This window comes from Eptatretus burgeri, chromosome 6 (assembly GCF_056783735.1).
Source record: "Eptatretus burgeri isolate ZD-2024b chromosome 6, Ebu_testis_v1, whole genome shotgun sequence".
NCBI lineage: Eukaryota > Metazoa > Chordata > Myxini > Myxiniformes > Myxinidae > Eptatretus > Eptatretus burgeri.
Window position 1 is genome coordinate 23141303 of NC_140966.1, and position 21896 is coordinate 23163198.

Sequence of the window (21896 nt, forward strand, 5' to 3'; positions counted from 1 at the left end):
ACCCGAAAGGACGTGGTGGAACACAGAGACATGAAAGTGTCTGTGACTGCCCACCTGTCTGCGATGTGAAAGTAATAGGCCCAGAGATTTACTTCATCGTGGGAGATACCAATTATTTTGAAGGCCTTGGTTTCCACGGTGTCAAGCTGAGCAAAGTATGAGACAGGGGTGAGCCCAGAGGGGTGAGCAGTACTCCATTAAACTGTGGATGAAGGCCTTGCAAGTGGACAAAAGTTCAGAGATGCCAAGGAAAGACTTTACATGATGGAGGATGCCCAGTCGGCAGCAGCTGGCTATGGAAGCCAACTTGGACGTGTGGTTTGTCCAAGAAAGATTATGGCTGATAGTGAGACCCAAAAGTTTGAGTGATTGAGCTTCTTCAAGATGATTGTTAAGGCGGTAGATGGGACGATTCACCAAACAGTCTTTCTGGAGAGTAAAAGTGAGAATTGAGATTTGTCAGGATTGAACAACATATTCCAAATGTCGAACTATCTCATGATTCTATCAAGGTCTGCTATCAAGGAGAGGGAAGAGGCTGCTGTCTGTCTATCTCAAAAATGAGGAATGTTACAGCAGAGGGTGGAATCATCTGTAAAGAGGTGAAGAGGATTTTGCAGTGAGTCAAAAAGATCGTTGATGAAGACTAGGAATATGACTGGGTGAAAGGCACTGCCTTGGGGCACACTAGCGTTGACCAGGAGAGGAGATGACAGGATCCCGTAGAGAGTCACGCATTGACTACGAAAGTAGAGGAACTCGATAAGCCATGAGATGTAGCCTTGGATGTCAGAGGCAGGGCATTTGAAGGGCAATACAGGATGCCAGACGATATCAACCCCTTGAGATATGTCCAGAGATGGCCCTGATCTCATCTCTGAGATAACTTATTCACCCGAGTTAGAAAGTATGGGCGCTGTGCATTCAAACAATGACTGGGTCTGCAGATATTGCAGTTTCCAAAGTTGTGTTGCATATCTGGTGCGATTTCTGATGGGGAGTTGATGAGTAGGCAACTGGTCACTTTTGGCTGCCACACTTCGATGTGTAATGTATGTCAAGTTAGTCTGTCTTTTTTCCCCAACATTAACTTCTGACCATAAATTGTGCAATGTCCAATGTCTGTGCATACAAATAAGTCCGTCTCGCTATCTTAATCTCCTTTGTGCTCATTTCTACCACCCTGACCACTCACACTGGATAAACTGAGTCTCCTTTATGCAACTATTTTAATTTGTATTAAACATTATCACTTTCTGTAGTTACAACAATTTTACCTGCTCAATGACCTGTTTATACAATGGCCTTTCATGGGAAAAGGAGCAATTCAAATATCCGGTATTTTTTGCTTAGACCCACCCACCCCCAACATTGGGATCTGTGAACAGTTTGAAGTAAGATACTTTATCCACATTTTCCAATAAATTATCATTACATGAGTGACATCTGAGCGGTAGGGTGTCAAAGGACCTAAAAGGTATGCTTGACGATCAATAATACTGAATAAAAAAACAAATTGTCTTCAAAGGAAGCAGTTCAAAACTCATTTTGGCCTTTCAGAAAGGAATAATAATTCCAATAACCCCATCCGTATATTTGTTATTTACTTTGCATAATCTCCAGGATCATCATTTAATTAAACTCCCTTCTGTTTGTAAAAACATTGCATCTTTTCTTTTCATGCAGGCAAGTAAGTGATCTTCTTACACATGTATTTTTATTGGTGGTTTTGTAGGACATTTGTCCCCTGTGCCTTGCCCCCCCCCCCACCCCCAGGTTTTTGCAGGGCACACACGGTCCACCATAAACTCTAAATCCAGGATCACTGCTCACCTCCACTCATTTGTTCATCTTTTTTCCCCACCTGTGGAACCAACTTCCACATCCTCCTCAATCTCATTCCTTAATCAGATCTTCAAGGCAGCTGTTCACCACCATCTCAGATCAACCCTAATTCCAAACCATGATCTTTTCTACCCTCGTTACCTCCAACAACTCTCCCCCCCAACCCCACCTCATTCCCTCCTTCCAAATCTCCTGAATGTTTCCGTCTGTATCCATCTTGTCCACCCCAGGCATCCTCTCCTGCCCCCTCCTTCCTCCATTCCTCCCCACACCAATTTGTGTGTCCACTTCCCTCGATCTTGGCCTTCACGTCTGCTGTTTGTTTTTCCCCCTCTTTCTGATGTTCCTTTTGTCCTGTTGTGTTTTAATCCATTCAGTGTACTAGCTCTTCCATGAGCCTCGATTATGTATACAAAAAAACCCAACACATTCTGCCTCAGGTGCGTTAATTTGTGGTTGCACCAACCATGGTCAAAAGAAAAAAATATAGTAATTGCAGGTGCTCTTGATGAATTTAAAGTTTTTGAAAACCACCAAACAGAATCCTTCTTCATAATTTATATCTTTCTGTGAGCAGCATATCTAGATTTAAGCGAGAAGTATGTACTTCCTTTTTACTTAGCTCTCAGATATTAAAACTAATATCTTCCAAAGGCTTTAAATGAATGTCTTCTGCACCATCCCCTTCCCTGGGATTTTCAAGACATTCTGTCAATCTGTTGCTTCGTAGATTAACAATAATTTAAAATTTCAGCCTGAAAGTGTCAGAAGATACAAGTTATATAATTGCAGTCACAAACAAAGTACCTTGGCATGGTCAGAAATGCAATAATCCAGCAATGTGTCGCAAAGGTGAAATCCCATCGACTCCAAATCCTTGGTATTGAAGTGGCTTCCTTTTCTGTTCCCTGCATTATCAAACAAGACATTATGATTAGTCAGGCCATGTTTGCATAGCCACCCTCTACTGCCGCAATTATTCTCACCATCTAAAATTCGTTACGATTTCATTTATTTACTGGGTCACATGAGAAAGACTAAAATATGGTAAAAAGCAATTTTATATGAACCCATCTCCGAGCAGGATGTGTCGCTGGCTGTCACACAAGGTAGGTTTGGGCATCGTTGCTTGATGGCTCCCAACTGGATGTAGATTGGACCGCCCCTACTCGGTGGCAGCCAGCGAAGTCCGAAGGGCCATGGTTTCGTAAGACACGGCCGATGGCTTTCCTCACTACTAATTGTCTTTTGCGTCTTACTCGGGCACCCTATGGCGGTTCAGTACCATGCACTAGATGATCTGAAAGACCACATGAAGACGTGCCGGAGCACGGACTACATCCTGATAAGGGGTGCTTCTGTATATTCTGTCACCACATTGGCAATCTCACTGCCCTGGGAAGCGCTGGTACATAGTGCCAGTTAGCATTGCAGGGCGGGTCAAGAGAGTCTGGCAAACACTTCAGGCAGTGGTGCTCAGAGTGGACCACAGGGCACCAGTGCTCCACATTTTGCAGAGCCTCCGGTCCCTTCTTTGATCGAGTAGTTCTTACTTTCACAGTTAATGAAGGAAAAATATGATGCCTTCCTAACCCTAAAATTGGAGAAAGTGGCTCCAAATTCTTGTCATTGTCAGCCCTGCAGAATATGGTAGCATACTGTCCCTATTCAAATTGTGGGTTTTGATTTTTATCCTTGTACTACCCTGCACACATTGAAAACAGCTTGCGAAAGCAAAAAAATAGGCAATTGGATCAATGTAACATTCTGCAGACCAAGAGTCGAGCCAGAAAAAGTAGTTTCCACAGTGAAGCTGTTCAAAATGCCCATCCGCCACATCACCACTCGACCTGTTCCCTCCTTGCTCTTTTGTACTTTAAAAGAGCAACTCTTGTAGCAAAACTAGAAAAATGGAAAGAATAACAGAAAACAAAGAACAAATATATTTTAAAACACAACCTGGAGCACCTGTCTTATTGTGTTTGTTCATCATTTGTGACCAATTCCAGGTAACTTTCTTCCATTAAATTATTTGTCTTTGCATTCCTTACCTGGTCTGGCACTTTTTTGCTGAGCATCATGGGAAAAACTCGGGTTTTCAAACAACTCCCCACATTTTTCCCAGTACTGCATCCATATAAAAACACGTTGTTCTTTCTGCTATGCCCATGCAAATCGAAGTACATCGCCACCCCACGAGACTTGCAAAGGCTGTATTGAATGAAGAATTTATATCATTATAGCTGGAGAAGTTGCTCCACATAATCTTTTCTGGTTTTTTTTTTTTTGTTTTTTTTTTTTACAATTGTGTGGTTCTTTTCAGAGCTTTAAATCACATTAGTCCCACTGAGAAAAACCACATCCTTTTGTGCAATACAGTGAAGTAATGAACACTTGCCTTGTCTTACATTAGGTCTTTAGAGACTTCAAGTGGAATAAAAATAATTAAGAATACAGCACAGATTCATTTCGAATCGTTTGAGTTAGCACATATTTAACTTAACGAAGCCTTTTTAAAAAACACAGGGCAAGGCAGAGCAAAAAACGAGAGTTAAAGGTTGATGTGGACCTTTTATTCTAGGAAATAAAAAAAGGAACACAATCCATGTCTTTAGAACTATCTTAAACCCTAACCTGAAAATAATGAAATTATCAACATGAAGCATGAAAGACAAAACAGCAACAAAAAGACGAATTGCAAAGGAGAAAATGTGTTCCACTCAGCGCTAAAACAATTACTGCATTTTAATTTACAGCTGCCACAATTTCTCTTTGGTTGATTGTAAAAGTAATAGCACAGATGCTGGTCTCTGGCGAGTTGTAGTTTCATCAGTTTTCCATCACATTTCAACATTTTCCATCATATTTTTCTCTCATAGACAATTCTACAGATCACATTTGGGTTACAAGACAATTTGAATAACTCAAGTGCCAATTTCAGCTCAATATCAATCGTTTTGCATTTCTCTGCAATTGTGAGTAGCATGTGTTTTATCATTGAGTAGATTTGGGTTACAAGACAATTTGAATAACTCAAGTGCCAATTTCAGCTCAATATCAATCGTTTTGCATTTCTCTGCAATTGTGAGTAGCATGTGTTTTATCATTGAGTAGATACACAAATTTATCATTGAGTAGAGTAGATACACAAATAAACCCACCATACCCGATTCTGGATTACTATTGATCAATGTTACTCAAATGTTGATTTAGATTTTAGTACAACTTAAATTTTCTGAAAATAAGCGAATGGAGAACATACCTTTGGATCATGTTACGAGTGTGCCAGATGCCTGGGTATGCATCTTTTAACTCTGAACGGTATTTGCGGTTAAGGTCACAGCCTGTGAGTGAGCAGCGGTAATTGCCCACAATGACACCATCAGGGTTCAACATGGGCACAATCTTGAATAGGAAACCCTCCCGCAGGATGTAAGCCTCATGTGAATCACCAAGTAGGAAATCCATCAGGCCTTTCATGAGCCATGACCCAGTTGTTTCACCAGGATGAACACGAGCCGTTACCACAATGGCCATCTTTTCATGGGACCCATCATGCTTGGTTGGAGCTGTAATTGTCAGGAGTGGAACAGAATTCCCACATAGTGTGTTACACAATGAACGCAGGCGGCAGAACCTTGAGCGAGCTGGGTCGGACACCAGGCGGCTAAGGTAGGCCTGCAAATCGGTGTACGTGTAAGGGTAACAGTAAGAAAAATAGCAGGTGTCGTGCGAATGGGGAAAGCATAATGTCCATGTGAGAGAATGCAACGGGCGATCCATGCAATCCTGTTCTCCATTCCGGAAGTAGCACACCTCATCGCCTAAACGTCGCCAGCCGATACAGCTTTGCCGTGCATCTTCTTCTGAATAGAACAGGGGGAGAAGTCCCTGGTTATACAAGCTTCGATCTTTGGCCATGTTGGTAATGGTGAAACGATATTTGGCTCCAGCTTGAGTGTTGTTTACACGGAAGTAGAACCATTGGGTGTGCTTTTTGGTGTAAAGGTCAGGACGTAGGCTCAATTCGTAGTTGTATGGACCCCTGGTGGCACACATTATATGGTGAGGATTCACAATCAATACAAAATAAGCTTGCTTAGTTGGTATCATGAGTCAAGGATAAATCTTATGAAGAAAAATTGCAAAACATTTTTGTATTTCCACTACCCATCCATAACCTCCCTCATGCATCCTACCCACCCCCCCCCCTCTTCCCTCACTCCTTTATATCCTCAATTACCTTTCTCTTCTGCCCACCGTCTTCTAAAATTCTCTATTGTTCCCTTTCCTCCATTATCTTACCCCATCTCAATTTGTTTTGTTTTTTAGAAAATAATTGCCTCTCACCATTAATACTGTGTTGGGAGGGTTCCTTTGAAAAATAATTATTCCCAGACATATTAGTTATACATTCATTATGGATAGTTTAATTACAAAATACATGAAGAGTAATCAAGTTATTACCATAATGCATTATTAGCCTGTCTGCCGTGCAGGTGTGTGTGTGTGTGTGTGTGTGTGTGTGTGTGTGTGTGTGTGTGTGTGTGTGTGTGTGTGTGTGTGTGTGTGTGTGTGTGTGTGTGTGTGTGTGTGTGTGTGTGTAGGCCAGAACCTTTTTTTTTTTTAAACCATTTGAGCCTTTGTCATCACCTTCAACAAACCCTTTTTATGAGAATATGGAGATTAATTCATAATTGGGTCAAAATGTCAAAGGACAAAGTCACAGTGGGGAGAAATAGGCCTTATTAGCCCATCTGCACTGTGCAAGATGGCCTTTTGTTTTTTTTAATCTGCAGTGCAATCCTATGGAGATGTTGGGGGCTGTAGCTCTGCTAAGCTCATGCCTAATAGGCAGAGCCTATGCAACTGTTTCACCAGCACATCCTTTTAAAATTTAAATTGTTCCTGGCTGCTACCATAACTGTTTTGTGTACCACAGATAGGTAAATGTGTGGCAGGCATTCCCTGTAGGTCAGGATACATGCAGAAATAGTTGATGTGGCACTTGCCTCCTGGTACACACTACAGTAATACTAATGCAGTCTGATCTCGATATACACCAGGACCCTGACATTCGCGGGGGATACGTTCTGGGAAAATCCCATGAATGTTGAAACCACGAATGTGGGGGCATGGTTTCAATGGGAAATATGGGGATAGGTTGCAGGGATTTCCTGACCCATGAAAAATCCATGAATGTTGGGGTGAAATCCGCAAATGTCAGGATAAAATCTGCGAGCGTTTTGACATTGTTACAATGGAGACAAGGGGGATAACGTTATCGGTTTGTGGCGGTTCCTGGTACATGAGAAAGGCTGCAAGTGGCAACACCACCAGTGTCAGGGAATTTGTACAATGGGGCCAAGGGGGGTAATGTTATCTGTTTGTGGTGGTTCCTGGTTCAAAGGGGAAAGTTTTTAAAGTTTAAAATGTTTTTGAGCATGAATGCATGATTAGTTTCATTAAAGATGCTTACAAATAAATTTCAAAAAGCGACAACACTAGGTACTGTTTGCAATTTATTGAAATATGCATTTTAAAGTCTCTTAACCATACCGTACCAAACCACGAAATGAATAAAAAACAACAACATTTCAATTTTTTTAACAAACACATCACACGTAACTTTGCAAAATGATGAAGATGATGATGAAGATGAGGTGGCCACATGAAAATAAGTCTTGAAAGTTAATATTAACCCCTGGTCGAGCAGCTGGATGAGGGAGGTGGTGTTCCGCGGCAGGAACATGACCTAAACATTCGGGTGAGCGCCATTCAGCTCTGTGGGGTGTCCAGGAGAGTTATCGAGCAGCAGGAGTACCTTGAGCGAAAGGTTCTTTCCTGCCAGGTACCTCTCGACCTGAGGAACAAAACAGTTATGGAACCAGCCCATAAAAAGTTAAGACGTCAACCATGCCTTCCTGTTCGCCCTCCAATACAGGGCAGCACCTGCTTGCTTTTGTTCTTCAGTACACGTGGGTTCAGGGAATGGCAGAGTATCATGGGCTTTACTATGAAGTCCCCTTCAGCATTTGCGCAGAAGAGAAGGGATACCCGGTCGTTTGCGGCCTTGAAGCCGGCTGCTTTGCTCTCGCGCTGTGAGATGAACGTTCTGGTTGGCATCTGTTTCCAAAAGAAGCCGGTCCAATCAGCATTTAAGACCTGCTCTGCCATGTACACTTTCTCCTCGACTAGGCTCACGAGTTCTGCAGGGAATACCTTGGCCGCATCATGGTCCATGGAGGCACGCTCCCCTACAAGCTTGACGCTGCGTAAATTATATTGCGCCTTGAAGCAGTGGAACCACCACCAGCTTACTGTAAACGGGCTGGAGGTGTCGCTTGTACCCACGGCGCTCGTGCTTGCACCACCAGCACCAGAGAGATGGTTGTGCAGGAGCTTCGCCTTCTCCCATATCAATTGTCCGCTTCTTGGAGGCATACCCTTCAGAGTGTTATCCTCGATCCTTGGGAGCCATTTTTGAAGAATGAACAGATCGAGAGGCAATGCACAGGTCAGAGCAACAGGACAAGAATGATGGCGATCCAGGATGCTGTGAGTAGTCTGTACATTGTTCGTGGGGGATTTTTATGGGTGATGCTGTATTCGGCAGCTGATAATAGATGTGGTGAGCGATGCCATTGTGTAATTGGTCAGTATGTAGATAGCTGCTAATGGATATGCTGAATATTTCCATTCTTTAACTCACAGGAGATGACGTCTTTCCTATCTACAGGTATATTATGCTGAGTGCTTTTAAAATGTTCTGTCAGGTCAGGTTCGATCTGTGACCTGCTACAGGTAGCATGTAAACCTGTGCTAACCTGTTCCATGGTCGGGTTGTCGGCGACTAAACCGTCTCCCCAACCAGGTTTTCTGGTGAGGAGGGTGTTTAGATATGGACACCCAGCAGGATTAAAAACAAAACCTGTCAAAGGGCGGAGGAGCTCCTTGTGAGCCAACGGCCATCCATACCTAGTGCCCAACTGTGTCTGCGGACGTCCTCCTGCAGTTGGGTTACTTCTTATTAGGAGGTTGGTGTGGTGTAGCCTGCGGGCATGCAGGGCGGGGCATGATGATGGGAGGAGGGGTCGGCGTGGTCATCGGGTCTGCAAGGGATATAAGGTGTGCGCGCCGCCTGAGGCGTTGTAGTAATGCTGGAGTCGCCCGGCTCGTGAGTGTGCTGAATACGCAATAAAGGAGAGCTGCGGGCAAAGTACGCCCGCGCTCGCGCTTGTGCAACACAGCCCGGCTCGAGTGTTCCCCCGCTCGTGTCTGCCTGCTAAGCATCTTCTATTCAGTACACCACAGTTGGTGGCAGGATTTGCACTCCGGCCAACGTAAAACCCTTCATTCCGTAAAACGCAAAAACGCAAAAAAAATCTGAAAACCCACTCCGTGGGAGTACCTCCTGTGCAGCTTCCCTTCGCAGGGCAGCTCACTGGATGACGGGATTGGGGCAAAGCCTTCGGGACCCCCAATCTTTGATGATAGGAGGGAAACCACGGGGTAACATCCCTGGGTCAGATTGCGGGAGAGTGTGTCGGAGTGGTGCTGAGGTGTCGTCCACTAGACGGCGGTCTCCTTGGGTTAACCTGAGGCGGTCCCTTCGGGTGGGTGCCTGGAATGTCCTATCCCTAAGAGAGGATGATCACCTGTCTCTGTTATCATCTGAGCTCAAGTGTTTGGACATCGGGATTGCAGCTCTCTCTGAGGTTCGGAGACCGGATTGCGGCGAGATAATGGTGGGTGGTTACACCTACTATTGGTCTGGTCGCTCTGATGGTTACCATACCCAAGGAGTTGCTGTAGCTGTGTCCAATAAGCTGACCCCAATGATAATTGAGGTAACACCGGTCAACGAGCGTATTATGAGATTAAGGATTCGTCACTCCTTTGGTGTCATTTCCCTGGTCTCTGTTTATGCTCCGACTGAGGCGAGTGATCTCACCGTGAAGGATGCATTCTACGCCACACTCGAGTCTGTGGTTGATCAGTGCCCCAGATGAGATACACTTCCAGTCTTGGGGGATTTCAATGCATCGACTGGAACTGATAGGGATGGTTATGAGGTGTGTGTTGGTCCCCATGGGTCAGGAACTATGAACCAGAATAGCACTAAGTTCCTTGACTTTGCAAGAAGTCATGGACTTAGGGTGGCTGGTTCATGGTTTCAGCGCCCACAAGCTCATCGCTGGACTTGGTATTCCAACACTGGCGGTGTGGCAAAGGAGATTGACCATGTCCTCATTGACGGTCGTTGGAGGATGATCCAGAATTGCAGGGTCTCCCGGAGTGCTCAATTCCTCAATACCGACCACAGGCTTGTTGTAGCAACTCTAAAGCTGCACCTTAAATCCTGGAGAATGGTACCATCCCAGCCTAGGCTGGATGTTGGCAAGCTCAGGGATGAGAGAGTAGCTGAGGAGTTTGCAAACAGGCTGAGTGGACACTTGGGGGGTCTGGGTGCTTTGGGGGGTCCTGAAGAGTTGTGGAGTGCCTTCAAGACCACCGTCCTTGATGTTGCCGGTGGATGTCTTGGAGCTCACCGCAGGGCAAAGAAGAATTTTGTCTCTCAAGGGACACTGGATACCATTGACCAGAGTCGCAGGGCCAGGCTGAATGGCAGAGCTGAGCTGTTCAGGGAGCTGAGGCGTAAAACTGTACGTGCACTGAGGTTGGACAAGGAGGCCTATATGCGAGGAATCTGTGAGGGGGTAGAGCATCACCTGTGGACAGATGATTCTCGTCCTGCTTACAGGGGAATTCGCGCATTACGTTCATCCAAGCCCATCCCTCGGAGCACTGCAGTTCGAGCAGAGAGTGGTAGGCTCTTGACAGAGGAGTCTGAAGTGAAGGCCCGCTGGGCCGGTTACTTTGAGCGGTTGTACCAGGCTGATCCCCCAGCTGTTGAGTTGGACGTCAAGAGTGTTACAATCCCTGTTGCTGACCCTCGAATCAACTGTGGTCCACCTTCGCTTGTGGAAACACGGGCTGCGGTGAAACAGTTGAAACGGGGCAAAGCTCCAGGGATCTGTGGCATCCATGCCGAACTTCTCAAGGCTGGTGGAAATGCTGCACTCGTGTCGTTGCATGCAGTTTTGTGCTCTGCCTGGAACACAGGCATCATCCCAACTGATGCTCTCAGTGACGGGCAAGGTCTTTGCTCGGATAATTCTTGATAGGGTTCACCACCATCTGCTTGAGCACCAGCGTCCAGAGCAGTCAGGCTTTACACCAAAGAGGTCAACGATTGACCATATCCTTGCCCTTCGTGTCCTCACCGAACGCAGACGAGAGTTTCGGCAAGGGCTGCTTGCAGCCTATGTTGATCTCTGTAAAGCGTTCGATTCAGTGAATCGGGATGTCCTCTGGAGGATTCTTGGTCTTCGTGGGGTGCCACCAAAACTGATCGATCTGATGTCTGAACTCTACTCTGGTACTGAGAGTGCTGTGAAGTGTGGTGGTACCATCTCTGACTTATTTCCAGTTGTTACTGGAGTTCGTCAGTGATGTGTACTGGCCCCCACACTTTTCAGCACTTGTATGGACTGGATTTTAGGGAGGATGTCAGAGAGATCAAGTTGCGGTGCATCGTTTGGGAATGTCAAGATCTCGGACCTTGATTTTGCAGATGATGCAGTCATCTTTGCGGAGACATTAGACATCCTTTTGGGGGCCCTCGAGGTGCTGAATGAGGAGTCTGAGCCGCTGGGATTGCGGGTTTCTTGGGTCAAAACTAAGATCCAGGCTTTCGGTGACATCTTGGATGCTGCTGTCCTGTCTGTGTCTGTTTGTGGTGAGGATGTTGAGGTCGTGGAGAGATTCACTTACCTTGGCAGTGATATTCATGTCTCTGCTGGCTGCGAGTCAGAGGTCAATAGACGTCTGGGTCGGGCCTGGGGAGTCATGGATTCACTGGATCATGGGGTGTGGCGCTGCCGGTACCTGTGCGGGAGGGCAAAAGTCCGAGTCTTCAGGTCCTTGGTACTTCCAGTCTTGCTCTATGGATGCGAGACTTGGACTCTGACCAAGGATCTGAGACGGAGACTTAATTCCTTTGGTACCAGGTCTCTTCGGAGAATCCTTGGCTATCGCTGGTCGGATTTTGTGTCCAACGAGCGGTTGCTGAGAGAGAATCGGATGAGATTTGTTACCTGCATAGTCCGTGAGCGTCAGTTGCGGCTGTATGGACATGTGGCTCATTTTCCTGACGCTGATCCTGCTCACCAGATTCTCTCAGCGAGAGAGTCTCATGAGTGGAGGAGGCCAGTGGGCCGACCACGTGCCTCGTGGTTGCAGCAGGTTGACCATCATCTCAAGGAGATGGGGATGGGCTTGGCATCTGCCTGGGGGATGGCCAGACGGAGGCCCCTGGAGTACCGGCGGAAAGTGAACGCAGCGACGCGCTGTTCTGGCACATGCTCCCATACCTGACCTGACCTTTTAAAATGTAACAGCTCAGATGGTGCTGTTTGTAGCAAGATGGTGATTTACACCAAGATGTACTGAATGTTTCCATTATGTAATGTCTGTATGTGGCGACCTGGTAATTACTGTATACATCAATAAATGCTGTTAATGTTTTCATTCTGTAACTCATGGGGATGGCGTCGCAAGGAATGACCTATTACACTGGTGAGAGATCCTGTGAAACTATGTTTATGCTGAAAAGCTACAATACAGTATATATGGTACAGTATATTTAAAGTGCACATGGTGAGACATCCCACAAAACTATGTTTATCCCGCAAAGCTACAATACACGTTGAGGAAAGAGGTCATGTTTAGGGCTCGTGGAAGACATGCTTTTTGCCTATGTACAGTATTGTACTGTATGTACATTCAGCAGCTTTGTGTGTGGCTAATGGAAGATATGTTTTGGAAATATGTTATGCTCACGGTTCGTGAAAAAAAAAAATCGATGCAAAAACCGCGAATGTCAGGGTCCGGGTGTGTGTGTGTGCGTGTGCGTGTGCGCGTGTGCGTGTGTGTGTAATATATACATATATATATATATATATATATATTATATATGATTTTGAGGGTCAAGGTCAAGTTCCCCAGCCAAACGTGTGCCTGACAGCCTATCAGAGGCTTTCAGAACAGCCTATCAGAACATTTAAGACAGATTACTAAAGTGAGAACATTAGCACGGTGTCAAAGGATGGCAGTTTTAGACATACACACATTCGGAAAGGGAAGACAGCAGCTTTCTACATATATAATGACACATATCTACATCACAATTAAATTACCTCACACTTACCCTAAAACATGCAATATTGAAAATAGCTACTGCTATACTATGCAGAGTTACCCCCTATAAGTCATTCCCACAACAATAGTTTACTTGCTTCTCATTTTGTGTAACACAAGCAATAAGCAAGAAAGTGGGACTTAAGACTCGAGACCTGTCTCTATTTTGCTAAATTTGGACGTGAGATCTTGAATCAACACTTCCTCTTATTATGAGAGGTAGGAATTCTAGACAAAGTATTGTCATCTAATATTCAAGTAGTAAAAACGTTTTTTTTTTAATGCAAAAGGATATCGGGATGTTACTCCAAAAAGTATGTCATGATAATGTAAAACCATCCCTACATCTTTCTTCCATTAATGGTTGTCCCGAGAAAAGACACTAATTGTGTGTGTTCGACATAATTTTTCAATGGTACTGTACATACTGTTGCGAATTCGCGCCCGCCGGCGTGCGAACGGCCGCGTAACTCGAATCGCGGCACGTCGCCCACCGGACGGACAATTCTGTCGTGACCCTCTCGGACCAACGCCAGGAGCTAGTCACGGGTGGGCCTTTCGACCTCACCACAATCGTGCCAATCGGCCACCCACGTAGGATAGGGTTGTTCGCCAAACTCGACCTACCTAAGTACCCACGTGGATGGTAAACCGGGCGATCGTACCTCGCCGCAGGTCGACTCCGGACACGAGCCGCTTGGGCGGCCCGTTCTGTACTATCGGGATAACCGAGCGGTGTTATCGTCGACCTGGACGGTTCAGATTAATTACCGGGATGTTGCACCCACTACGAACCCCTTACGTGAAGCAAGATGGAGGGTCAATAGAGAAAAGACAAAGCGAAACGGGCACAGTTCAACAAGCAAGCATTTTATTTCCCGTCACACGGAAAGCACGTATATACAGCCATACAGAATCAAAATGCAAATAAAGCAAATGCAAGAGCTAAAACCGACTACGCGCACACATGGAAACACTTATAAAGTTTTACTTCACAGATGGCGCCAACACACATTGACACAAAAGCAAAGGAAAGAAGCCACCCTCACAGACAAGGAGGCAGACGGGCCCATAGGCAAAATGTGCGCGTGACCTGGATGAGCGGCCAGGTCCGCGAGACCGGGGAGGTCTTACCCGCGTCCTTGTAACGCGTTGGCGGGCAAGCCGCAAATGTGGCCGCGCCGCTGTGCCCCGACTCCGTGCCCCTTGGCGGGTTTCGTTGGCACCACATTTGGGGTGGGGTGGGAACGGGGCCCCCTTTTTGCACTATCTCAGCGCGGGGGAAAGGGGGAATTGTTGATGCCCTGGGGGAGGGGAGTGGCTGGCTGGCTTGGGACCCGCGACGAGACGAGCGATCCCCCACACCGCAACCTCGTTGCCGACCGCAGTCCTTCCTGCCTCGGACCCAAGCTCCCTTGCTTGCAGTTCCACCGCGCGCACTCGACTCCACTCCGCCAACGCAACGCTCCTTGTCCCCCAAGAGCAACCTCTCGACGACACTCTCGAAGCAACTCCAAAACCCAACTCTTTCGCATTCGCCTTGCGCTCGCCTTTTTATAGGCAGCAGGAGCAGCCAATATGCAAATTTTAGGATCAGAACGCGATTGGAGGCAGGGCCCCCCGGTCAGCCATTGGTCGGGCAAAAATGGGCGTGAACCTCTCCTGATCCTAAAATTTGCATATACGGACTTCACATACACACGCTTGGAGGCGGGGCCAAGCCGCCCCGCGCTCGCCAATTGGACGGAGGAGAAGTGGGCGTGAAGTGTTTCTGATCAGAATTTCCCCTCGGAAAGGCCGCCATTCGCGCTCGCGGCTCGGTGCGTTTGGCACCAATCGCCGAACGGGCCCGAGACAGCCCGACGTTCAGTGTTCACAGGTGGTGCGGTTGTTGGTTGTGAAGGAGAGAGGCGAAGGTGGTGGAGGGTTTTCGGTGGTGGTTTGATGGTTATGGTGCCGTTTGGGAATGGCGCTGAAGCGGTGTTTGCGGGATGGAGTTGTGAAGGTAAGGGAAGTGGCTGTTTGCGTTGTTGGCGGCTTAATGGTCGAAAATAACAATAGAGAAAGAAAAAATGGCGAACTCAAAGCGTCGCAGCCCGGATGAATCACATAAATTCTCTGTATACAACGGGTTTGGGCTAACTACACATGTACCTATGAAGATATCTCACCTGAGGGCCCTTTATGGTGTAATGCGAATTTCCACAACCGTAACAATACTTTATAGATGATCAAATATTCTAAGTAGTCCACACTTTATAAAAATGTGTGTGCATTGTTGCTGTTGGTTGGTCACGTGTCTTTCCCCGCACGAACATGGCAGTGGCACGGGGACAGCCAATCGACACCACTGACTTAAGGCAAAGTTATTAGTTCCTATTCCTGAGTGTGTTTATCCATATTGGCTGTGGATTGAGGAAATTCTGCAAGGCCTACGAGCTTGATTATTGTGCCCGACCAGCCTTTGGCATGTTTCACTTAAGTTGTCTAATTTAACCATAACATTTTACATCTAACATTTGATTAGATATAAAATGCACATTAAACTGAATTTTATACCTTGAGGGGTGCATTATTTTGAAATTGGATACCATCGACTGCAATCTGTCATACAAAGGCATTTAAAGCAAATAACATGATACACATGATACTTTGTGCAGCAATAAAACAGCATTATAAATTATGCATCGAAAATAAAGCACTTGATTATTTATGTTTTTTTTAAGAAAAAAAGCTTAAAAAAAAAAAATTGAATCTGAATTTTAAATCAAGACAAAAACAAATTCAGAACCACTGTCCTCAGGGATTATCTATTTATTTTACTGAGCCATACCCATTCTGTGTCAGTGAGTGAGTGAGTGAGTGAGTCTGCATTTGTTCAGATAATAATACTGTACATCAGTGGGACTCAATACTGCATTGTTACATGCTCTGTCTTGTAAATTCTAGAGTAAAAATTGCCCCCGTGCGGGAGTGACGGTCATCTCTGCGAGAAAATATATAGCCTCCTGAAGGTAGGGCAGTTTTTGCAAAATTTGAAGTCACGTGACGCGAAAACGAAAGCGAATATCGAAAATCCGGCACGAAAAAATTTAGATATTGTCCCATAGATTTATATGCCACAAATTCAAGATCGCTTGAGAAATGTAGGAGGAGATAGATTTTGAAATCGTCATTTTCGCATTTTTTGCCAACTTTGAAGTCACGTGACACAAAAACGAAAGCAAATATCGAAAATCCGGCCCGACCAAATTTAGACATTGTCCCATAGATTCATATGCCACAATCAAATTCAAGATCGCTTGAGAAATGTAGGAGGAGATAGATTTTGAAAATCGTCATTTTCGCATGAAAATCGTCATTTTCGCATTTTTTGCCAACTTTGAAGTCACGTGACACGAAAACGAAAGCGAATATCGAAAATCCGGCCCGATCAAAATTTTGATATTGTCCCATAGATTCATATGCCAGAATCAAATTCAAGATCGCTTGAGAAATGGCGGAGGAGATAGAATTTGAAAATCGTCATTTTTGCAACTTCAAAAGCCTCGTGACCTTGACCTTCGGTGACCTTGAAAGTCATACCATCGTGTACGTCTCATCGACCTCTATCAGGATCACTAATGACCAGATCTCCCGCTTCAACTTCATTGTGGACGGACAGACGGACGGATCGTCACCTCTCCTCTCAACACCAATATTATTAGGTCATGCTCGAAGAGATGACCTAAAAAGAGTGACATGTTGATGTTAGGTTAGAGTTTACAGTTTGTGGAAGATCAAGTGTTTCTGGAATTTCTGGCTGCTTCTGAAATATGGAACCATATTTTGTGGATATGGAGCTTTGTGGAAATGGAGAAAAAAACTTTTTCTGGAACCATCTAGATATGGAACAATCTCATATGTAGGAGTAGTTTCTAGAGGGAGAGGCTTTCGGGAATGTTCGTGAACTAAGTGTATAAGTGGAAAAGCAGAGTGAGATAGGGGAGAGAGAGTTAAGAGTTGAGAAAAGAAGCCAGTCAACATTTGCTTTGCTTTGTGCAGTACCATGTCAGCATGTTTGAGTATCACTTTAGTTTTTTTTTTCAATAAATTTAAGTTTGAATTACACCTGACTGTTTGTTGGACATAAAGCGATCAAATAACCTTCCATTTTGTGACAATGCCAAGTCCAAATCCAACAAAATAAAGACTGATCCCAGTACGAGTCTCAAGTACAAGTATGCACTCGCATGAATTAGAGATGCTTCACCTCCTTCACCACCTCCCAACATTTCCTCAACCTCTTCCCTCCACCAACCCCTTCCTTTCTCCCACTTCATCGTCACAACTTTTTGGGAGGGGAAGGAGGGGGGGGGCTTCCTGCTTACACTTTCACTGCCTTCTCGAGGTTCCCACTTTCAAAACGTGCTTCGAAGAGCAACGTCTCATCATCATCTCCATGCAGTTCTACCGCAACTTGGCATAGTGAGCCCTTGCTGCAGCCAATGCGCAAGCCTTTGAAGTACGACTCCTTTGATGCTACAAGTATGAATGGAAACAAGAGGTGTTGGAGACATTCATTCGCACTCAGTGTTGAAGAATCATAACATGAAAATGCAATTAACACAGATAAGTTTTACTTAGGAAACCAAAACTGCAATATGGTAATACAAAAAAAAAAAAAAGCATTACTTTGATCAGCTTGATACACCACAGTGCCACCTTGTTCCCCCAAACATTGAGGAGTTGCCTCTTTTTTAGTATTCACGTACAGCGGCTCAGGTTGTGGAGGGCTCCACTCTGCAATATAACACAGCAATCTGAAAAATCCATAACTTTATACAAACCAGAAAATACTCAAGTACAGTACAGTAGTACCTGTCTTCTGTGGACACCAACATATTCTGTCTTAAGGGCAAAGATGTCATGAAAAACCAAACACCGACTTCATTTATACTCTTCTCTTATTTTTATTTTTTACAATTGGAAATCACATACTTATGTTTACATCTACTTATAGATACTTTAATACAATCATATTGTATATATTTTTTAAATGAACAGCAGCTTAATGATATATTCAACTCGAGGTCAATTGACCCATCATGCCTGTGCCACATCTACACCCCCAAACCCAAATCAAAAATGCACAAACATTTACCTTCAGTTCTCCACAACCAATAATCCTACCGAACCCACAAACCCAATTCAACCCGACACCAACTCAATGGGAAGGGGAATGTGAACAGCAGGAAGGGCAAGAACAAAGATCTACATCACAGATAGGACATCACAACATATGGGGATTTTTTTCTTTGGAAAAGGGGGGGGGGGTGGTGGCAGTTATACGAGGGATGTACTAATACAAACAACATGTTAATGCTTCAACACACCTACTCAATGACCACAGATCACCCAGTTATATTCCAGTTTACTTTCCATTTCTGCCAATGTTCCTGTATACCTACAACCCCATTGCTTCTCATTACCTATACAGTTGCATTTTAAATCTGTCTACTATCCCGACTGCAACTCCCGTTCCAGGAAGACCATTCCATAGATTAATGTCTCTGTGTGAAATACCGCTACCTTGCTACTCTCTTAACCCTCTTCTTAAATTCTCTTCCCCATGATAAAAGGACATCTGCCATGCAGGCACACTTTTTCTTGTATCCAGAGGTCTCCATTATAGACAGGTATTAACAGCCTTTTTACAGCCATTTTTCCCTGCTAAGCAGGGGTTAGCTTTTTGCGGGCTCCATTCAATCTAGTCCTGCAGCATAGTCTGATATTTCAGATCAATTGTTCAAATTTGCATAAAAGCACCAAAATTGGTACACATGTAGAATAATGTATTCCAAACAATTCTAGATATAGAGCCACCCGAGATTGTGCCTTGGTCAGCTTCGGCGACCATTTTCCAAAATGGCCACCATTCTACTTTCGCAAAATTGGCTATATGCTCTTATTTTATTGTATTGGTGGTAGATATAAGGAAAGTGTAAAATTCAGTAAATTGACCATGAAAAGGCTCTCTATTATGTAGGGCCTTGCAAATAAGGCCATATCATTCTTCACAGATGCTTTTGGCTTTCTGTATGTTCCGAAGAGGGGGAGATTGTTCCTCTTTATAGGTTCGTCAATAGACTTGGTTCTGTCGATGAGGCAATCCTTTGAGTATGCCTGAAACTATTCTTAGCCAATCTGCTTGGCAGTGCAAACTGTTTCAATCACTGCAGGATCGACAATCTCCTTGGTGTCTAGGACCAGCAAATCTGGACTATCCTCCTCGAAGGGATTCCCCAGCTCTTCGATGACAGCCACAAGTGATTGTACATCTCTGGCAAATGCTTCCTGTGCACACGGTGTTTCTTCATGGTGACGTGTCTCCTCATTGGCATTTGGATGCATGTTCGCCTCCTCAAACTCCATGATCACTCTGGCCACCTCGGGTCCAGCGAACATCCAGCGCCTCAGAGCACTGGGATTGTCCGTCAGGCCAACGGCACCTCAGTCACCCTTGACACGAGCATTGTTTTGTTCATGCGCTTAGTCAAGAGGAATTGCTGAGAATGCTCTCTTGGTCTTTTGCACTGTGAAGTGGCCTGCCTTGAACTCATTGTAAACCTACAATGAGAATAACAATGACAGATATCCCACGTTGTTAAAGTAGAATGGTGGCCATTTTGGAAAATGGCCGCGAAAACTGACCAAGGCAAAATCTCGAGTGGCTCCATATCCAGAATAGTTCAGAATACATTAGTCAACATATGTACCAATTTTGGTGCTTTTATGAAAAGTCGAACAATTGATTTGCTATGCTGCAGTACTAATCATGGTTCCCTTCTTGAGGCAATTGGCCGGATGCCCTTCCTGACGCCAACCCTGGTCGCCTCTTACGACACACAGGGATATGGTAGACCTATTCTAACCGGGGCATACACCGAGACCAGTACACTGGTACTCACTTCGCCGACCTCAGAAGGATGACAGGCTGAGTCAACCCCCTGGTGTTAATTCAGTGGCCAATGGGGATCGAACTCAGGACCCTAGGATCCCAAGCCAGCCACCATAACCACTAAGCCAACACCAGGCTCTATCGACAGGTATTGTGGAAAAAAATTCACCCCTCCTAGGAGAAAGGCCACTGATGTGTTTCTGGCTCCCGAGCAGTCATCTCTATTGAGTGGTGCCTTTTCTTATAGAAAGAAAAGTTTTTTTTTAATTTTTTCAACGTGTATTCCAGCCCATACATCAAAGTACACTGTCACAGAGCTTATCAAATGAAGTTACATGCACCTTGGCCCTTAATCTGAAGCTCAAATGGTCATACAATAAACATACATCCTTGCCCTCAGAGCCAGAATGTGTACAGTGGCCTGCAAAATAATTCACCCCTGACCAATAATGCCACATTGAGATGAATTACGAATTATGCAGAAGACAATTTGTCCAAATGAACTTTTTTATTCATAACTGAAAAGATCAAACCAAACATGGTAATCGTATGCCTGGTGTTGGCTTAATGGTTCGGGTGGTGGTCTTGGGATCCTAGGATTCTGAGTTCAAATTACACTCTGCTGTTAAATTAATACCAGGTGGGGATAACTGTCGATCATCCTTCCGTATTCGGCAAAATGAGTGTCAGCTTGCTGATATCCTGTGGCGGAGTGGTGACCTGTCCAAGATTATGCTCAATAGCCAAGGAGACTGCTTAGGCAGTGCCAATGCTCTGCACAGAGTACGGTCCCAATGAATGGATGGTAATAGTTGAAGGAGGTTACATGTCAGCAATACCTGTAAAAAAAAACATGTACAAATCAAAATTCACTGGTTGCAAAAGTATTCAGCTCCTGAGGTCAGTACTTTGTAGAAGCACCTTTTGTCGCAATGACTGCAGTGTGTCTTTTTTGGTAGGTCTCTGCCAGCTTTATTCAGTGAAATGGTGAAATCTTTGCCCATTCTTCACATGAAAATTGCTCTAGTTCTGCCAAGTTTGATGGGGATCGTCGATGGACTGTAATCTTCAAGTCCCGCCATAAATGTTCAATTGGGTTCAAGTCAGGACTTTGACTGGACCACTCAATAACATTTATTTTCTTATTATTCAGCTACTCCAGTGTGGCTTTGACTTTGTGCTTCAGACCACTGCCCTGCTGAAATGTGAATCTCCTACCCAGTTTCAGATTCATGGCTGACTCAAGCAGGTTTTCATCAAGGATTCTCCTGTACTTTGCACCGTCCATTGTCCCTTCTATCCTGACAAGATTGCCAGTCCCTGCTTTGAAAAACAGCTCAATACATGATACTGCCACCACTATGCTTGACAGTAGGGGATGGTGTTGATTGGGTGATGTGCAGTGTTAGGTTTGCACCAGACATAACACTTTGAATTTAGACCAAAAAGTTCAATTTATCTCATCTGACTACAAAACCTTTCTCCACATTCCTGCAGTATCATTAAGATGCTTTTTCACAAACTCCATATGAGCTTTTAGATGTGTCTTTTTCAGTAATGGCTTCTTTCTTGCCACTTGTGAGTAAAGGTCAGCTTCACGAAGAAAACAGGATATTGTTGATTGATTAACCCTGACCCCTATCTCAGACATAGAGCCTTGCAGATCTTTCAAAGTCATTGTTGGATTTGCAGTGACATCCCAAACCAGTTTCCTGCTTGCCCGGTTTCTCAGTTTGGATGGGCGACCTGATCTGGGTAGAGTCTGGTTGGTATGACACATCTTCCTCTTCTTAATGATGGATTTCACCGTACTCAGAGATAATGAGTGACCTTGAAATCTTCTTATAAC

The 21896-nt window shown here is 44.8% G+C and overlaps 1 protein-coding gene across 19 annotated transcripts in view; it reads right to left on the reverse strand.

The window, feature by feature from the left end:
• Positions 1-21896, reverse strand: part of AGBL3 (AGBL carboxypeptidase 3) — a 117269-nt gene that overhangs the window by 44860 nt on the left and 50513 nt on the right. For 18 of the 19 annotated variants that reach the window (XR_015059003.1, XR_015059004.1, XR_015059002.1 and 15 more), the window contains 6 exons: positions 17782-17889; positions 17478-17628; positions 5108-5890; positions 3897-4056; positions 3621-3747; positions 2653-2753 (listed from right to left, as the gene is read on the reverse strand). Coding sequence is in view for 13 of the 19 variants with exons in the window: in XM_085884295.1 (XP_085740421.1) it covers positions 2653-2753; positions 3621-3747; positions 3897-4056; positions 5108-5890; positions 17478-17628; positions 17782-17889 (1430 nt within the window). In the remaining 6 variants the exon portion in view is untranslated. The remainder of the gene's footprint in view (positions 1-2652; positions 2754-3620; positions 3748-3896; positions 4057-5107; positions 5891-17477; positions 17629-17781; positions 17890-21896) is intronic. The other variant, XM_085884287.1, reaches the window with a different exon arrangement.